This window comes from Mastigoproctus giganteus, chromosome 5 (assembly GCF_048544385.1).
Source record: "Mastigoproctus giganteus isolate SK-2022 chromosome 5, ASM4854438v1, whole genome shotgun sequence".
Lineage (NCBI taxonomy): Eukaryota > Metazoa > Arthropoda > Arachnida > Uropygi > Thelyphonidae > Mastigoproctus > Mastigoproctus giganteus.
Window position 1 is genome coordinate 50858231 of NC_143579.1, and position 18276 is coordinate 50876506.

The 18276-nt window shown below is 34.7% G+C and overlaps 1 protein-coding gene across 2 annotated transcripts in view; it reads right to left on the reverse strand.

Annotated features, from left to right (window-relative positions):
- Positions 1 to 18276, reverse strand: part of LOC150085385 (uncharacterized) — a 237836-nt gene that overhangs the window by 30082 nt on the left and 189478 nt on the right. For both annotated transcript variants that reach the window (XM_090373192.1, XM_090373193.1), the window contains 3 exons: positions 13687 to 13887; positions 7837 to 7968; positions 2239 to 2418 (listed from right to left, as the gene is read on the reverse strand). In XM_090373192.1, coding sequence (XP_090229318.1) covers positions 2239 to 2418; positions 7837 to 7968; positions 13687 to 13887 — 513 coding nt within the window. The remainder of the gene's footprint in view (positions 1 to 2238; positions 2419 to 7836; positions 7969 to 13686; positions 13888 to 18276) is intronic.

Consider the following 18276-nt stretch of genomic DNA (forward strand, 5'->3'; position numbering starts at 1 on the left):
GCCAATTTGATTGGATACTATGATTTAGTCACTAAAGAACTGGATGCAGGGAATAACTTTGATATTATATACTTGGATCTTAGAAAGGCTTTTGATACTGTTGCACATGGAAGACTGCTGCACAAATTGGAGAAGTGTAGCATTGGAGGCAAATTGCTGCTATGGATAAAGGGGTGGTTGAGGGGGGAGAAGATTATCACATTGATTATCACAGAGTGATAATCAATGGACACTGCTCATTGTGGACTAATGTTATTAGTGGAGTCCCTCAGGGTTCAGTGTTGGGTCCATTATTGTTTTCTGTATTTATAAATAATATTGATGATGGTATATCAAGCTTAATGTCCAAGTTTGCAGACAATACAAAGGTTGGCAGGGTTGTTAAGGACACTACTGATGCTATGCTGCTGCAACAGGATCTGGAAAAGTTGAGCAGATGGGCTGAGAGGTGGCAAATGAAGTTTAACATTGACAAATGTAAAGTACTACATATGGGAAACAGCAACCCCAGAGCAACATATCAACTCTGTGGTACTACACTGACAGTGGTAGAGAATGAAATGGACCAGGGGGTAATTGTGAAGGCAGATATGAAGTTCTCTGAACAGTGCAGACGGGCTGCAAGAGTAGCTCATGGTGTCTTGTCAATGATATATAGGAATTTTTCTAGCAGGGATAAGGAGATGATTATTCCCTTGTATAAGGCAATGGTCAGGCCACACCTTGAGTACTGTATACAGGTCTGGAGGCCTCATTTCAAGAAAGATGTAGAGCTGCTGGAATGAGTACAGAGAAGGGCAACAAGATTAGTGAATGGAACAAAGGGTTGGTCTTACGAAGAAAGGCTTAAGTTTTGCAAATTACAGTGTCTGGAGACTAGGCACTGGTGAGGTGATCTGATAGAGGTGTATAAAGCCTTGATTGGTTTGAGCATGCTCAATGCTGATGGGATTCTTCCTCTTGCTCAGAATAATCACCTGAGAGGACATCAATTCAAATTGAGGAAAGACAGATGAAGGATAGATGTGCGGAAATTTGCCATTAGCCAGCGGGTAGTTGGTTGGTGGAACAGACTTCCATCCCTTGTTGTGGATGTTGATAGCCTAAATAAATTTAAGGCTCAGCTAGACAGGTATTTCAAACGAATGGAGGGGTGAAGTGGAAGTTTGTTTTTTTTCTGGCTGATGCTGCATAAGCTTGCTTTCTTGCATCATATGCCTCTACTAATGCTAATGAATACAGAACCTCTGTAAAAGCCAGAAAAATGTTGTGTTTTCCAAGTGTAATTAAGTGTTGGATTCTGTTGTTTGTGCTGGCTTCTTGGTTGCAGTGCCTCCTGCCACCAATGGGAGGTGAGCCAGGCTGTCTACAGTACTCTGGCTGCTCTCCATCAGGGATTGCCTGGGCTCCCTGACAGAGAACAAAAGAAAAGAGAGAGAAAGAAAGAAAAAAAAAAAAAAAACATGCGTGGGAGAGATATGAAACCCCCAAACACGAAATGTATCAAAATCTACAGTACTTAGTACCGTGCATGGTTGGTTGATGGAGATAGGGAGGGAGGGAATAACAGAAACTTTGCTCTGGTGACTAAACATCGGTTTCACCAATTCAAGTCTACAATAAGTAAAGTCGTGGTATTGCACAGGTTGACGAGCATAGTCTACCACCTAGTGATTGCTGAAGAATGGGAGTAAAAAGGGGGAAGAAGAACATCAATGCATTTCAACAGTATTTTTACATAGAAAAGATTTGACTTACTCCATCATACCTCTACACTTTACGTAGAAAAGTGTGCACAGAGTTTGGCGAGCAAAGCGAGCAGGGGTTGAAGCCCCCTAATTTATTATTATTATTTTTTTTTTTTCTGGCTGGTGCAGCAGAAACCTTTGACTTCCTTCCATCATATGGCTAATACTAATAACCCACCTCCATAAAGGAAATTCCTTCTGTCAAAATACTATTCCATGAGCCTCATGCAATCTTTATGAAGGAGATAAGAACGAGGATTATACAACTTTAAAGCAAGAAAAGTTTCATGAAACATAGGAGACTTTTCATAGAGCTTTTCTTCAAGTTTGACACTTCAAGAAAAGCTTTATAAAAGTAGCAATGTTTCAAATGAATTAAAAGAAATAAATGGCAGACTCCAGAATTGATAGGGAATAACTCTGAAAAAAAGTAAAAAAGTGTTATTTTATTAATCTGCTACATTTTCATAAGTCAGAAAATGATAATTACCTGCTGCTCAAGCCCCAACACTTTCTGCCTGTGTGTTTTCTCTCTGGCTTCCAGCAACTGTTCTGCTTGTCTTTGGGCTGTCTTCAGTCTTTCAATTTCTAGCTGTATATCCTGTCTCTGACGGCTTGTCAGTTCCATAACACGTTGAGAATGCCTCTGTTCTAACTCAGCCAACTGTGCCTGGAGATACAATTAAAAAATAATAATAAAAAAACAAGGTATATATAAATATTATGCAAATATTTAAAAATTAAAACATTTATCTTTATTTCCAGGTATATGAGATTATAGTGGGATCAGAAGATGCAACAGAATGTCTATATTTTTTGATATACTGAACTGGGTAATGGTAATCTACCTTCGCTTGCCTAACACCCTTTGTGACTTGATTACAGACTAGCTTATATCTGTAATAGGCTTCTGTGTCGCCTGATAATTTATATGCATCCCATGCATTTTTCTTCTCTGCCACGAGCCACATTAATTCATCTGATATCCATTTAGGCCTAAACCTTGAACAGTATTTCTTAGTTGGTATGGAAAGCCTAGTACACTCCAAGTTTAAATCCCTGAAGGCTTCTAATTTAGAATTCACCGTTGGTATAATCGTCAGTTGACCCACTATATAGAATTTAAAAACTGTCTCAGACCATGGTAGTCACCTATACAATAGCAAAAACCCTTCCCCTTACCCCTGATGGTAGTTACATCTTTAAGTAAATCCCACATCGGTACACTGTGATCACTGTGTTACCAGTACAGTATGCTTTTAAACATTAGCTTACATAGGATTTTTCAGTCTGTGAATAGACATCAGCTGATTTTTACTGCTTCAAGAAGATACTGTTGCACACTTTGCCCTCTTTGGAAATATTTTGTTCATAACAATGGCCCTGCTATCTAGACTTGGCTGTCAGGATGAATTCCAATGCTTCACCAGTTTTTATTTGAATATTCTCTCACACTCAGCATTGTTATGAGGTATTGTTAAAATGCCAAGCATTACCTGGGATGATCTGTTATATTTAAAGCTTCCTTATGCACTTGTCAATTTCCTAAACAAGAACCAATGTATGTCAATTCTGTTATGAGAAACTGACAGACATGATGCTGCTAAACATCTATTGCTTTAATTCTATTTCTTTATCTTTAATAATGATACCAAAAGTTCTGAGAACTCTTTTCCAAAACATTCAAATTTGAAAATGAATCCTCAATGGAGATGAAATTTATTAAATTTGTTGGACATGAGTCAGTACCACATACTAGTGATCACTTGCCATACTTTGCAATTTGGTAACTCTAAGAAGTGCTCATATAGCTTTTCTCATCACTTCTAACCTCTTATTTAAATAAACTTGTCAGTTCTACCAGCCTAGTTAAAGATTTACTCAAAGCCAGCCAAAGTGTACATATATGCTTCAATATATATATATATATTTTTTTTTTACTTTAGTGGAATGTATTAATTGAAACTGTTTAAATCTTTCTTTTTAGCTCTTTGTAGATTGCAGTAAATGTCCACCAAATATTCTCACTCAGCATCAATGAGCAAAAGAACAGAATCATCTCTTCCTGTTTTAGACTCTCCACAACCTTATCAGTAAGTGTTTGTGACTAAGTCAGAATCATTCTTCAGGTTTAGGTTGATATGGCAATTAACTTATAAATTTAAGTGGAAGATTTAAAAACTGCTGGTATATCAAATTTGTGCATAACATTCACTGGCAGATCTAGAAGTGATGACCTCAACACATAGATGTGAGGTATACATTGAATCAAAAGGGTTTAGGATTGCTTTCACAAGAAGCTTGTAATTCAGAAGTTCTTTTCTTGAAGAGTTCATTAATTGTTTTCTTTCAATTTCTTTTGGATCATGAACTAGATCTGGATGTTTTTTTTTTTTTTTTTTGATTTGGTAGTTGTTGGCGCATCGGCTTCTGTGGCCATATTGCACCTCCCAAGGTTTTTTGCAGTACTTTGATCCAAGCCCGAGGCGGGAATCGAACCCGCGACCTTTGGGTTGCCGGGCAGGTACTTTACCCACTCGGCTAGCCCGGTCGGCAGATCTGGATGTGAGTCAGTACAACTCACTAACACTTGCTTATACTTTCCAACGTTGTAACTCTAAAAAGAGCTCATGTGGCTTTTCAAAGATTGCCACTGGTTATATACTTCATCAGATAGCAACACATACATACTTGCTTCAAAATATTTGTTACTTCAGTGGCCTGTATTAAGTGAAATTCTTTAATTCTATCTTTCCTTTTAGCATTCCTTTCTAGATAGTAGTAAATATCCACCAAATACTCATCCACTTTCAAAGAAAGGCAAACAAATTAACGAGATGACAAGGGCAGCCTATTACTATCAAGTGCTCAATCTCCTCATTTAATACTCTTGCTACTCCTTGTAGTTTTTAGGCCTACCATGACAAGACAGTTTTTAAAACAATCGCACCTACCTTCAGGTTCAGAAGAAGATGCTCGTGTTATATTCTTTTGAGTAAAATTCAAAATGCTGGCATTGAGAGCAAGCTTCATCCCATTTGAAAACTTCTTTTATCATGAAATGTTTCCACAATGGGATATGGCTTTAAATCCCTTTGATTACTGCCATTTGCAGCAACAGAACATGACACATTTTTCAGAGCCATCACTACCCCTTCTTTCCTTATCTTTGCAATTTCATTAACAATACCTGCTGTTCTTAAACAACTAATTTCTGCTATTTCACTACTGAGAAACATATTTCTGAACAATACACCTGCACGATTAGCACAACTGAGGAGAGGTGTGTGCTATGATAAATGACGCAAATAAACATTTAGCACACACGACAACCTCATAACCACTATATAAAATGTTACATCTATTTTTGCATTAATTTCTACACACTACACATTTTCCTTATGCTTATTTGTTTGAAAATGTCTGATTATATTGCATTTTCCACCACTTGAAATTGAAAAATCACATCTACATACGGTACACAAAGTAAACATTATTTTACAATACATGAAAAATCTTGCATACATGTCTTCTGAAATTTTACATCATATTTCTTTGGCATCATATTGAAAGATATTGTTAATTAGCTTTGCACCACACACGCACAAGCACAATGAAATGGTTGCACATTACAACATAAACCTGTTTTGCAACATAAACTAGTATACCACACAGCTAATTCATTGAAGAAAACAATCATAAATAAAAAAAAAAAAAAAAAAAACTATGTGAGATAGAGAAGGGATCAACCTGATTCAAAATGACAGATTTTCTGTTGTAAACATGGAGAGCAGGCAGCAATGCTTCATCTTATGATTTGCCTTCTGTTTTTTTGCAACTGCTATACAATAATGCCCCTCTGGTGATGGATATTCAAGATGTTGCTGTTTATGCACGCTACTTTCAATCATCTAGTTCAACAAAATCCGGTCTCCACAAACAGCAACTTCTTGAATATCCATTGCCAGTAAATTAAATTGTCCAGGTAAATCTCCAGTGGAAGAAAAAAGAAAACTTCATTAACTCCAATTCTAATAAAGTCTAGTCCTGTCTTATTGTTCACAAGAAACAGTCTGCTGCTCTCATGGTCACCTGTAACAACATCAAATTTCTAGGCAAGGTCACATATCTTTATTGAAGATTGGTTTGGCTTGATTCGGGTTTTATTGGTGCATTAGCTACTGAGGCTATAATGTGCCAGGTCATAAAAGTAACAATTAAAATTTTAGTGACCTAAAGAATTAGGTCACTATGTCACAGTATATATATTACAATAAAGGCATAAAAATCTATAAAATATAACAATAAAGATATAGCAATAAAATGCTAAATTTTAGATACAAGTATGAAGGTTAACTGATTTTAAATACCCAAAAACAGAAGACACGTGGTCGTTGTCAGATAAAATCTGACAGTGTATAAGGCTCGGACAGATGACTAAAAGCGGTATAATATAAAACATGCTCATGTCTATAACGTAGACACTCAGTTAAAATATGATGAATGGTTAAAACAGTACCACAATTCTCACGCATAGGAGAGTCATCTGCCCTCAGTAGAAATGCACATTAAGATGACTATGTCCTATGTAGAGGCAAGTCAGAACAATTTCCTCTCTTCGGTTTCTGCGCAGACTAGACTGCCAGTGTCAAATTACAGGCTTTATCTGATACAGCTTGTTTGTGACCTGACCATGCCAAGATTGTTGCCACTGCAAGAGTAATTTACAGTCTATCACCTGCCTGTAGTCTGTATAGGGGACTAACAGGCAATGAGTGTTGTGGGGTTCTTGTGATCTGGCTGCTGCATCTGCCAGTTCATTCCCCCTGATCCCAATGTGGCTTGGGATCCAGCAGAAACAAATGTCAAATGAACACTTAGAATGCAGTCTGCTGAATCTGAGTCACAAATGGATGAGATTATATCTCATTTCCAATAAAGCCTGCAGTATACTTAGAGAGTCAGTGTACATCTTTACTGAAGATGACCCAGACTCCTAACCTTTCTTGAAATACTGCTTTTTCTGTGTTGTTGTAAAACCTTGATTTTTATCAGCTAAATTAAATTTCAGTTAAATTTCAATCTTACCAAACTAACTTTCCTTTTTGGCTAATCATCCTCTTTGTTCCTTGAAACAACTTTTATTCATATGCATTTCCTGAAAATTACAATCACCAAAAATTAAAGTCCAATGTTAATAAGAAGAACCCTACTATTACAGGCTCTAATACCACACAACAGCATGGAATGTCAATAGGTGAAAAAGGTTCCCACCTAAAACTTTCCCCTAGAGTTGTGGAAGTGAATAAACTAAATAAAATATTGGAGAGAATGGGCAAATGAAGTGGGTCAAATTTTTTTTTTTGTTTTTGACTAATGCAATATAAGCTTTGCTTCGTGCATTTTGCCAATACTAATACATTCTAACATGGTACAAAAAGAGTAAACTACCATCCAATAAAGGACTAATATAATTATTGTGCTCATCACAAAGACAGGATACAAAATGCTAAATAAACTACTGGAACAAACATCATGACAAGTACCTATTAAAAGCTAAGATGGCAGGGTAAAAAATTACTAAAATAGCTAGATCAATATGATATCAGACAACATGCGTTAGAGAAATCACAATATTTATTCTGGAAGTAAGAAAAATGCAAGGAAGGTGTAATAATAGCAAAAGCATAAAGTGTCTGTATGAAATAAACTGAAGGCTACAGTAGGAATAAAAGCATGATTTTCCCTTTCAAAAAGAGAACCATTTCCTCTCAAGCAGAACTGTTATTTTGCAGAAGCATATTTATAAGCTATTTAGAAACAAACTAATGATTAATCTATATAAATTTTATACCGAGCAGAGCTGACCCAACAAAAACAACTGTTGTAGTCAATCTGTCACACTGCTTTTGTCTAACAGATAAGTTACTGGATTTCACACTTCAGAGCATAATGACCTATCTGATAAGCTACAGTGTGAATGATATTGAACCATTACTTTAAGTTCATTGTATCCATAAGATTGGTGTCCCCACCAAGTAATAACTCGGATAAATAAACATTTAAAAATACATTTAGCCATGCTTACCTGTAAACCCTGAACTTTTCTTTGCAACTCAACATTCTCAGCTTCCAAAGAAGATAAAGTTCTTCCTAATGCAGACCTTTCCAATACTGTCCTACTTGCTAACTCCTCTGTTTTCAGTCTCTCCTTTTCCACCTGAAAGTTATCAATATTTTATATATATATATATACATGGGGAGTTTCAATCAAAATGCACTGGGGTCTATCTGACTTATTTTCAGGTGTAGACTATTTGTCATATTTTTGAATTGGATATCAAAAGTGGGCTAAGCATTACTATTTTTAGATTTTACAATTTCTTAATTAAAATTTTGCCTATTCAAATCTTTTTTTTTTTCTTAGTGGGGAAGTTGTTCCCCATTCTCCATTTAGTCTAAAAAAGCATCAGAGTACTTCTGAAATTAACATAAACTGATATTATTTGTAGGAAAAAACAAACAATGGCTATATGCGATAGTCACTTTTCAATAGGTGCATTTTGTTGTGTTGAAGAGCTAGCTGTATAAGGGCAGTTATGTGTTGCATCTCCTCTTGCAAATAATGACAAAAGAAATTACATTCAGAAGAATTATTTTTAAAAAAAATGCTGAAGTGGAAAGCAGCAATTTCATGATACAGAAGTTTAAGGCTAGAAACAAATGAGCAATAATAAATTCATTATCAGGAAATTAAAAAAAAAAAAAAAAAAAAAGTGAAGCAGGATGGATTTTTAGGTGATTAACTTTAACAAGCAATTACACTTTGTCATTCTGCTTTTGTTATTTTTACATAGCTTCTCTTTCTCTCTCTTTTTTTTTTTTTTTTTGTCTCATTTGGCCTACTTTGAATTTCTTTAAGTTTGCATCCGTGGTCATCGTTTATGGCAGAATTATCTGTTGTTGTATTGAGGATCCATTTATTATGATCTTCTTGCAATCATGTTAATGACACCATCCTTTGCAGGTACTTAACATGATTGTGAGGTAGCCAGTATTCCTGACTGAATTTCCCCTATAAGTACTTAGCAATTGCTGTATATTGAATTGAGAGAGCAAGTGCTTTCTTTGTTTGACTTAATGCACTTGGAATCAATACATACATAATTATAAAAAGTTACCCGATAACTACTTGGAGGTTAGGATTTCTTCTTCAGATAGTTTGCTAATGTCAGAAACAGGATATCTCAAATATCATCATTATTTCGATTACAGCACACCTACATTTTGATTTGAAAAAAAAAAAAAATTAAAAATTAAAAAATTAAAAAAAAAAAATAGAAGTTCCTCACTGACTCTAAGCCTGTTAAATCTCTCAAGTCAAGGTGACTAAGTATGTAAAGGTGGAGTGGGCACAATAACATAGTAAAAAACGGTGGGCTTATCTGAATCTCTGGACTGTCTCTGAAGAGATATATTTCTACATTTATCTGATCTTTTATCTGTTTGTTTGAATTTATTATTATTATTATTTTTTTATTTTTATTTTGGAAAGCCTTACTAACATCCATTTCTTCATTGGGAAATATTTCCAGGATTAAATCTATTACTGTTTCTAATATGGGAGAAAACCTTTTCCATCTCGGCTTTTTTGAAGGTTAACAGTATCCCTATTTCACCGTTTTGGGGTGTGTAAAGCAAGACTTACGGACTTTGTATGACAGTTCCATTTTACTTGATGACAATTGTTTTAACATTTTTTATGACTTCTCTTTGTAGTTATTCTTCTTCTGCTATGTTCAGAAGGTTGAATTTGGAAATCACCCTTTTAAATTAATTGAATGTACCACTGTCTGAAATGTAACTTCAATTGGAATCTCACTAAAAAAAGTTGTTTTCAGCAGGTACTTTTAAGTTATCTTCATCAGTATTGCCAGACAAAGAATGCCTTACCATTGGAGATTTAAAGGGTTCCCTAAGTTGTATAGGATCAGAAAAATTGGTAGAGAATATGTAATTCTATTGCTCTGACATTTAGTTGTAAATACATCTGGGTTTTCTGCCAGTTGAGTAGGAACTGCTCTTGGTGTTGTAGCCAACTTGTTTTACAGTGGGGGAAAGAAGTGATCATATTCCCTATAAACATTTAAATTATATAGAACTGGTTTTGGGCAGCCATGATTATTCGTGAACATAAAGCTATATTTCATTTTAAACTCAAACTGTCTTACATTAATAATAGTTCCCTCTAAAATATTTTACAAGATTCAGGATTCTGTCAAGTACATATTTTTCTTGATATCTCATTTTTATAGCATAGTTTAATTTCTGGACACCAGTATAAGCAAACAAACACAAAAAGGGTGTAATATTTATTTTTGTTTGAGAGGGAGAGAGAGAGACCTCATAACAGAAAAGCAGTTAAACTTACTCATTCACGTATCACTCCCTTGACCCATTTCTTTAACAATAATACTGGTGAAAAAATATTCTTCAATAAAAATTTTTAAAAAATGCAAATACTAAAAAGGGACTCAGGTAATTTTCTAACTAAAAACTATGACTTTATAAATGTATAAAAATGTTTTTAATAGAGTTTGTAACAAGAGGTATTGTTAAATGTAGGGATCTAAAATTAAAACCTCAAAGGCTAAGATATACACAGCCACTCCCTGACTTACGTAAGGGGTGCATTCCGCAGAACTCTACGTAAGTTAGAATTTCCCTAAATGCTTATGCAGCACTTGCAAATTTGATTGAAACAAAAAAGAAATGTTCGACGAACATGTAAATAGAATTATTTATTCCATTTTTTTTATCTCATGCGCAGGAAAATTTAAAAAGTGTACAAAAATTTCAAAATTATAAAAAAGAGAGAGGAGACAGGCATAATGTCAGCAAGTTTTACCTTATAAGCATCGTTGCCAGAATTAACTCTCCAGCTGATAAAGCAAGTCACTGCAGAAGTTGAGGGATGTGGAGATTTAGAAGGGTTTTTTCCAACACATCACAATTTCTCTGCAGCACTGGCGACTTCACAGCATACTTTAATGTTTTGAAAACCAGCGTGACGCCTGAACCTATTAAACCACCCATTGCTTGCCACGAACTTGGCTTGGGGTTCACCGTACTTATCATCCTTAATATCTTCATAAATACTTCTTGCTTGAATGGCCATTGGACTGAGAGGTACTTGCTTCTGAATCTGATTTTCCATCTGTATTATTAATACCTTTTCCTTCTTCAATATAGCACCTGAACGTTGTTTTGTGATCTCTGTTGATCTTAAATGCGTTGATCCTTTAACATGTTCTTTTATACGTGCACTGTCCCTTAAAACAGTATTCACTGTTGAAGCAGCGAGATCTAATTCCATGCAATAGATGACAAACTTTTTCCTGCTTCATATTTCTTAATCATCTTCATTCTAAATCAATTTTGTTTCTTTTCCTAGCACTGCCAGCACTTGCTTGTTATTTGGTTTTTAGGAGCATTAGCAACTAAGGCCATATTGCTTCGGGGATATGCGGTGGTCATTCCCTCTGCCAGCACTTGCACTTTCTCTTCACTATTGTAATAAGTAAATAGGAATGAAGAGAAAATTCTGAAAATTTATTTGTTTTTTATTTGATTGAAGATTTCACCATAATACTGTAACATAAAAACTCACAGAATTCCAGTTATCAGTATTACTGCAAATGCAATAACATCGAGTTTACTACCCGTTTATAACAGATTGCCCTAACAGAAAAGCCCAATAAACTGAAAAGTGCAAATTGTTTTTTGGTAGTAACCTCCAGAAATGTGCTTTAGAAAAATATCACAAAGGCATTCAAAATTGATTCTTATAAGGGACCATATGATAACGATGAAAGTGTAGTGGAATTTCCATTATATCCCTTTTAGGGAGATAACTAGCTTAGTTATATAGCATAAATATCAACTTCCAAGGCCTTGGAATGAATTACCAAAAAAAAAAACTGTGTTATTGGGTTCACACATGATATTTTCATGATACCTCCATTTATTCCTATGGGATGCAAAATACGTTTCCATTTTTTTAAGTTTGCACCAGCCGGCAAAAACTTACATAAAGTTAAATTTCTGTAAGTTGAGTATTATGCAAGCCAGGGAGTGGCTGCATTAAAATCACCTATTTTAATGAATAGTAGGCAAAGGTTTTTTTTTGAAAACCACAAAACAAAATGTATTAAAATCCATAATACTTATAAGTACCATGAATGGATTAAAAGTCAAGAAGATAGAAGATAATGGCTGACATTAGACTTGAATTTGAAATACACAAGAAAGGAGATTATTCTAAAGAACAAAAGTAAATGTGGAAGCAAAAAGCTAAGTTAGTTAGTTTTGTGAGTTCTGAGTGGGACAGTGAATGGATGTTGACAGTTGAGCCATCTGTTCAGACATGTTTGAAAGAGAGCAGTAGAAGTATGGATGCCAAATCAAAACAATACCCACAGAAGTATCTACAGAACAGGTATGCAGTAGAAACTGAAATGTCTATAATACAGAGTAGAGAGGCCCCATAAGAGATAGGGCATTAATTAACCTGACTGCCCACTTTTGAATAGAATGAAGGAGGCTGAGAGAGGTTTTTGAGATGTGGGAATAATATACCATGATAGGGCAAGATTTGAGATTTGTACCCAGTGAGTAGTTGTTTAGAAAAAAAAAACAGATAACCCAGTTTTTTTTTTTATGCAGAGGAAAAAATATTTGTGATGTGGTTATGCCAAGACAGATTAAAAATTAGGGTAATCCCAACAGAGGTATGCACCAGAATATCTTCTCTAGAAATCTGAGTGTCACCAAAGATGAACACAGGACTAAATTTTAACCCTATCATTTTTTTTTGAATTCAAAGTTAACTAGGTTTATTACATTGGAGATTTACCTATAGATCAGCATTTCTGGAATTCATAGCAGATATCTGAGAAGGTCACATGGAATTGTTGCAGCCAATAGCTTCTGGCAAGGTGCCATAGTGCTTGATTACCACCTGGACAAGAAGCAAATTTTCTCCTCTTAGGTTGTTCAAAATTGAGTTTGGAGATTTGGATACAAGCCAAATGCAATATGCTACATTCTTACTTTGAAAAGTCTTAGAACTATTTGAAAACAAAGTTTAGATAAAGGACAAGATTTTAGGGTAGAATGCAAATAAAAGATTCCATTTCTACAATAATAATTTCACTCACATGATCTGAACAAACATTAGGATTGGAAGATTTAAAACAGTAATATAACCAAGGAAAATACTAATAGAAATCATGCAATCATTCCATTTCACATTCTTGAAATGGCAAGAATACAAAACTGAAAATGGCTATGCAAAAGAGGCCCCACTGTAGAAGAGATCATTGCCAAATTGTGATCTGAAGTATCTAAAGGACCACTTACACTGACTGCATACTTTTAAAGAATGATGGTGAGGGAACAGTTCAAGAGTGTGGTTTGGACTGGCTGGTATTCTGATAGGTACATGCACAAGTTGTGTAAGGTCATTAGTAATTGCAACAGCCTCTGCATATTAACCAACTGAATCCATGTAAGTTGAAAATTTAAGCCAACTGGAATTGTGAAAGTTAAAAGCACCAAGTTAAATAACCTCACTGTTAGGATGATTATACTGGAGAAAGTCAAGTTTCAAAGAAAGGAAGGCAGAAAGGACAGTGATTTAGAGATGGCAGAAAGACAAGGATGAGTAACAATAAAAAAAATAATTATGATCCAAGTGTGTTTTACCATATATATATATATATATATATATATATATATATATTCTTTAATTCTTACAGTGTTCAAACTATCTGTACTTAGCAGCAATTGAATAACTAATTTGTTTATAACATAGGAATGTGTTTACTATTTGGTATTCAAATTAAATATAATCTTTATCGTCAAACTTATAAATTACTTTATCAAGTGACTTCTGTAGTACAGTTCTGTCCTTTTCCAATTTAGAGTGACATTTTTCTAGTTGTGTCTTAACTTCTTCAGCTTGTGACAAGGTCTTTTTTAAAGTGATTATTTGTTCCTGGTACATATTTTTTTCTTGGTGAAGCTTTTCAACTTGCCGTAATGCTTCCTGCTCTGAATCTTTGTGCTGATTTAGAAGCTAAAAAGAAAACAGGGCTACTAAACAAAATTTTATATACTAATAGAAATTAAAATAAGTAAAATAATAAACTACTTATTCAAGTACAAAGAATATGAGAAGTGATTATACTCTGTCTATTGAAAGAAATGACTTGAGAATAACGTCACATGTGACATTACATCAGTTAAACCAACAGAGATACTAATGATGTCAACATTTTGCTATGTCAGGAGATTGCGAATTTTATTTTTTCCATCTCGCACGAGATGACAACACTATTTTTTTGCATATTTTAGAGTACTGTAAACATTTTTATTATGCATTTATTTTAACAGATTCATGTATTTTAAGATATTTATAAAATCTGAAGTAAATTTACTTCTTATCGTACCTATCTTATATGTCCTACAATTATTTTAATATCACTTCACAATCATTGCCACGAAAATTTGAAATAAGACTTATTTCTCAGCATATTTACATGTTATAATGTTATTATTATTTGATGCGTTCTGCTGTAATTTATAGTCTGCTTATTTACTAAGTATTGTGAACAGGCCAATACTGTATTTGTTTTATTATACTGTAAATGTGGATTTGACTTGGTTGTTCTTTACCAATACCTGATGATACTGAAAAAGACCTTGTATATTTGATTATGTCAATCTGACAGTGGTAGGGAATGTTCATCTTCGCTTTCAGAAGAGTTGCTTAGTGAAATATTGATTACAAGTCACTGCATGGCATCATCCGATGGGCCAGCAGATTCCTTATAATCTTGAATAATTTCTTCTATATGATGAACTGCTGAAATCCAACTTTGGTAATTGATGGAAAAGCATCTTTTAATTTTTTTCACATTAGCCAACTTTGAACACTGTGTTCTTTCAAGCAATATATTCCTTTACCTGAGCCCATATCAATGGAACTGAATTCACAATGATATGGGGGGGAGAACAAATAATCGTATAACCTCTGAATGTAGTTTTTTCCTCATCTTCATCAATCTCGTAGCATATCCTGGAATCCTTATATACCTTCATTACTTCATAAAGCTCTGATCTGTGCGCTTGATCTGGAAATGAAATGCCATGTCAAATTAGCCAGTCTATTATTTTCTGTTTTCGACTATTGCTGGAAGGAGGACACCTGAGTTGACAGCTGTGATATACAGCATTGTACATCACAATGTATGAATTTTCTGGAATGTTTGGAATAAGTTTATTCTTAAACCATTTCAGAAAAATGTCTGCATCCATTTCCATGTGGTAGTCTGGACAGCTACCTTTGGAAACAAAAACAAGCTCAGCATTGGTAATGAAACTGTTTTAATTTCTTGCATGGAAAATTATTAATTGCCAGCCTTTTTCGATAGGAACTTAAGTTTGTTTCATTGTCTTGCCAGCATTTTGAAACAGTATGGTGTTCATTCACCCATGTCTCATCTAAATATACACAGGACTGCTTTTGTCCACTGCTTGAATGGTACACAAAAACTTCATCCTGGAAACAACGTGATTTCTTTTCAAAAGAACTTTTCTTGGGGCGGTGCCCCCAAGACCTCTCTCAGGCTTCTAGATTCCATTCAGAAGAGGGCAGTTAGGTTAATTAATGACTCCTCTCTAACAGTCTCTTCACTTGCTGTCTCATAGACGTACTGTTTCTGCTGCATGCCTTTTCTGCAGATACTTCCATGGGCACTGTTCTTCTGAATTGGCTTCTATAATTCCTGCTCTCTCTTTCAAAACAATCTGAACACGTGCTGCCACCAGCCAACATCCATTTACTGTCCAACTTCAAACTCACAGAACCAACTTTTCATCTTCCTTGTTTATTCATTCAACTGCCATTTTCTGGTATGTATTTCCTGAAAATTACAGTCTACAGAAGTTCAAGTCTAACATCAACAAATATCTTCTTTCGTCTTTTCAACCTCCAACCCAAGTACTATAGGTTCTAATACCTCTCGTGTTTGGGGTTTTCATAAAAAAAAAAAAAAAAAAAAAAAGGCTAAATTTACAACTTTACAATAGCAAAATCTGAGCTTCTTTACTATCATCTTTAAAGATTCAATGCCTCCTGTAAAATTTATCTTTTCTTTTAAATCAGAATGTAGGCAATGAAGGGTTAGAATTTCACCTGCACAGTACAGACTATACATATGTCACCAAATCAATGACAAATCAAAATAATATATGGTATCATTATAATTTGCTCTCTGTCTCTTTTTTCCAAGCATACAGAAAGGCTTTCCTTCTTTAACAATGGTGATTGCCATGGAACTACTGATGTTGGTAGCCATGGGTGTTCTTTCCCTTATCTGATTTACCAATAGTAATGGACCCCCTTTCTCTTTTTCTTTAGCAAAATAATGCACATTAAAAATCACTTCCTGGGCTTGAAAGTTTTCCATATTTTCCAACACCAGAATGTGAAGCTTCCATAACAACCTTTAAAGCAGTTTACACCAGTTAATGGCAACAACAAAAGACAAATGAAGAAGAAGCCAGAAACAACTCACCACAACTAAGTAATAAATGCAGGATGCTCGTTGGCTAATATCCAAGTCATTTCTTTTAGTAGACAGAATATAACTCATTATTAATACTTATACACAAAAGAAATATAGGAATAGAATATATTTGTGTTTTATGCACATAGGGAAGTTGGTATCACAACAATGCAAATGTATGATTTATACAGATCATAACATTTCTTCTTTTCCTTGACTGGACTAATGTTTTAAATATGATCCTAAAACTTGTTCTGATTCCATTAATGAGAAATGAAATCCTTTTTTCCTCAATCCATCAAACTCTTATCCTTAGTTTACCAACACTTACCTCAAGTTCCTTTCTTCTTTCTACTCTTTTTCTTCTATATCAATGACTTTCCTTCTAATGACTGGAAATCCTATTCACAGTTATTTCATTCTAATTTGAAAAAAAAAAATTGTTCTGTATAAAACAAAACTTCTTGAATATCTGCAACCCCCTCTACTGGTTGTGTAAACCCTCCCCAGTTATATTTTTACTAATTTCCCTTTTAAAAAATTCAAAATGTGCCTACTCATTGGGATGAAAATCTGCCACAATGTGGGAAATATCTTGCATGATTTCATATCAGTGGATTTAATTCTGATCTCCAAGTTGTCCCACACAAAAGAGAGGAACTTCATTAACTTCAATCTTTCTAAAACCCATCCTTGCCTTCCTTGATATTAAAGCAATTAGTGCTCCTATGCTTAGCTTTAACAAAATCCTGATTTTAGATAAGCAGACATGAAATTAGCAAATACACCCACTGGTTCCTTAGCATTCACAGCACTAGGCTCTCTTTTATTCCTGATGTTACTTTTTCTGAGAAAACTCTGCAAATCATAATTTGACCTATTACTACTGTTCCTGCATATGGGGAGGAGATGCCTTCCCAAAAGGAGGAAAATTTATCATATAATTATCTTATTTAATGATTGCTCCTTTCACAATCACAGAATGTTTCTGTTGCACACATTTTCTACAGGTATTTTCATGACTGCTCTGTAATTCTTCCATTTTAAACTAGTCTGAAATGTGTACCAATTAGCCAACATCCATTCAAAGTTCTACTACAAACTGACTGAATTTTCTACATTTTTGAAACATCAAATTTGACGTTTCAAAAAAAACTGCACCACTTCCAAAATTCACCGAATTTCTGTGAAATCTGGCAATATATCACATATATATGTTTTGTAATAGCATTACCCTATTGCATCATGCATCTCTAGCAAGCTCTCTCAGATGATGTCACATGCCATACATGATTGCATCATCCTAGCAGCAGTGCAAATATAGCACATATGCCATGAGGCCAGTATTCTGTGCTATTGCAATGGCTAAGTTTTCACAATTAATATCACATAGGAAATGTGTTAGAATGTTCCTCTACATCGAATGCAGAGGGCCATTCTATGCATGAAACAGCTAAAAGGATTCACTGTAATCAGTCAATACTGGCACATTTATTATGAAAATTATCAGAAACTGGCAATGTAAACAGAAAGAAAGCAAGGAAGGAAGGAAAGAAGAAAGTGGATATCTATGAATATCTTCTGTAGTGCAGGACAGATTTCTGGTCTGTATGTGCATGTGAAACAGAAAATCCTCATCTACAGATCTCAAATCATCATCATGGGAGGAGGATACAGGAGTAAAGTAGCACATTTACCAAGGAATAAAGCCAATTCTGATGCAAAAAATGAAAAAGGCCCAGATCCTAATGTGGGCAATAGAACATACCAGTTGGCTTAAGGATCAGTGGATATATGTTATTTTCTCTGATGAATCAAAATTCAACTTGCATGGCTTGGATGACCAACAGATTGTCAGATGAAGAGAATTTCATCCTGACTGTATCAGCTCCACA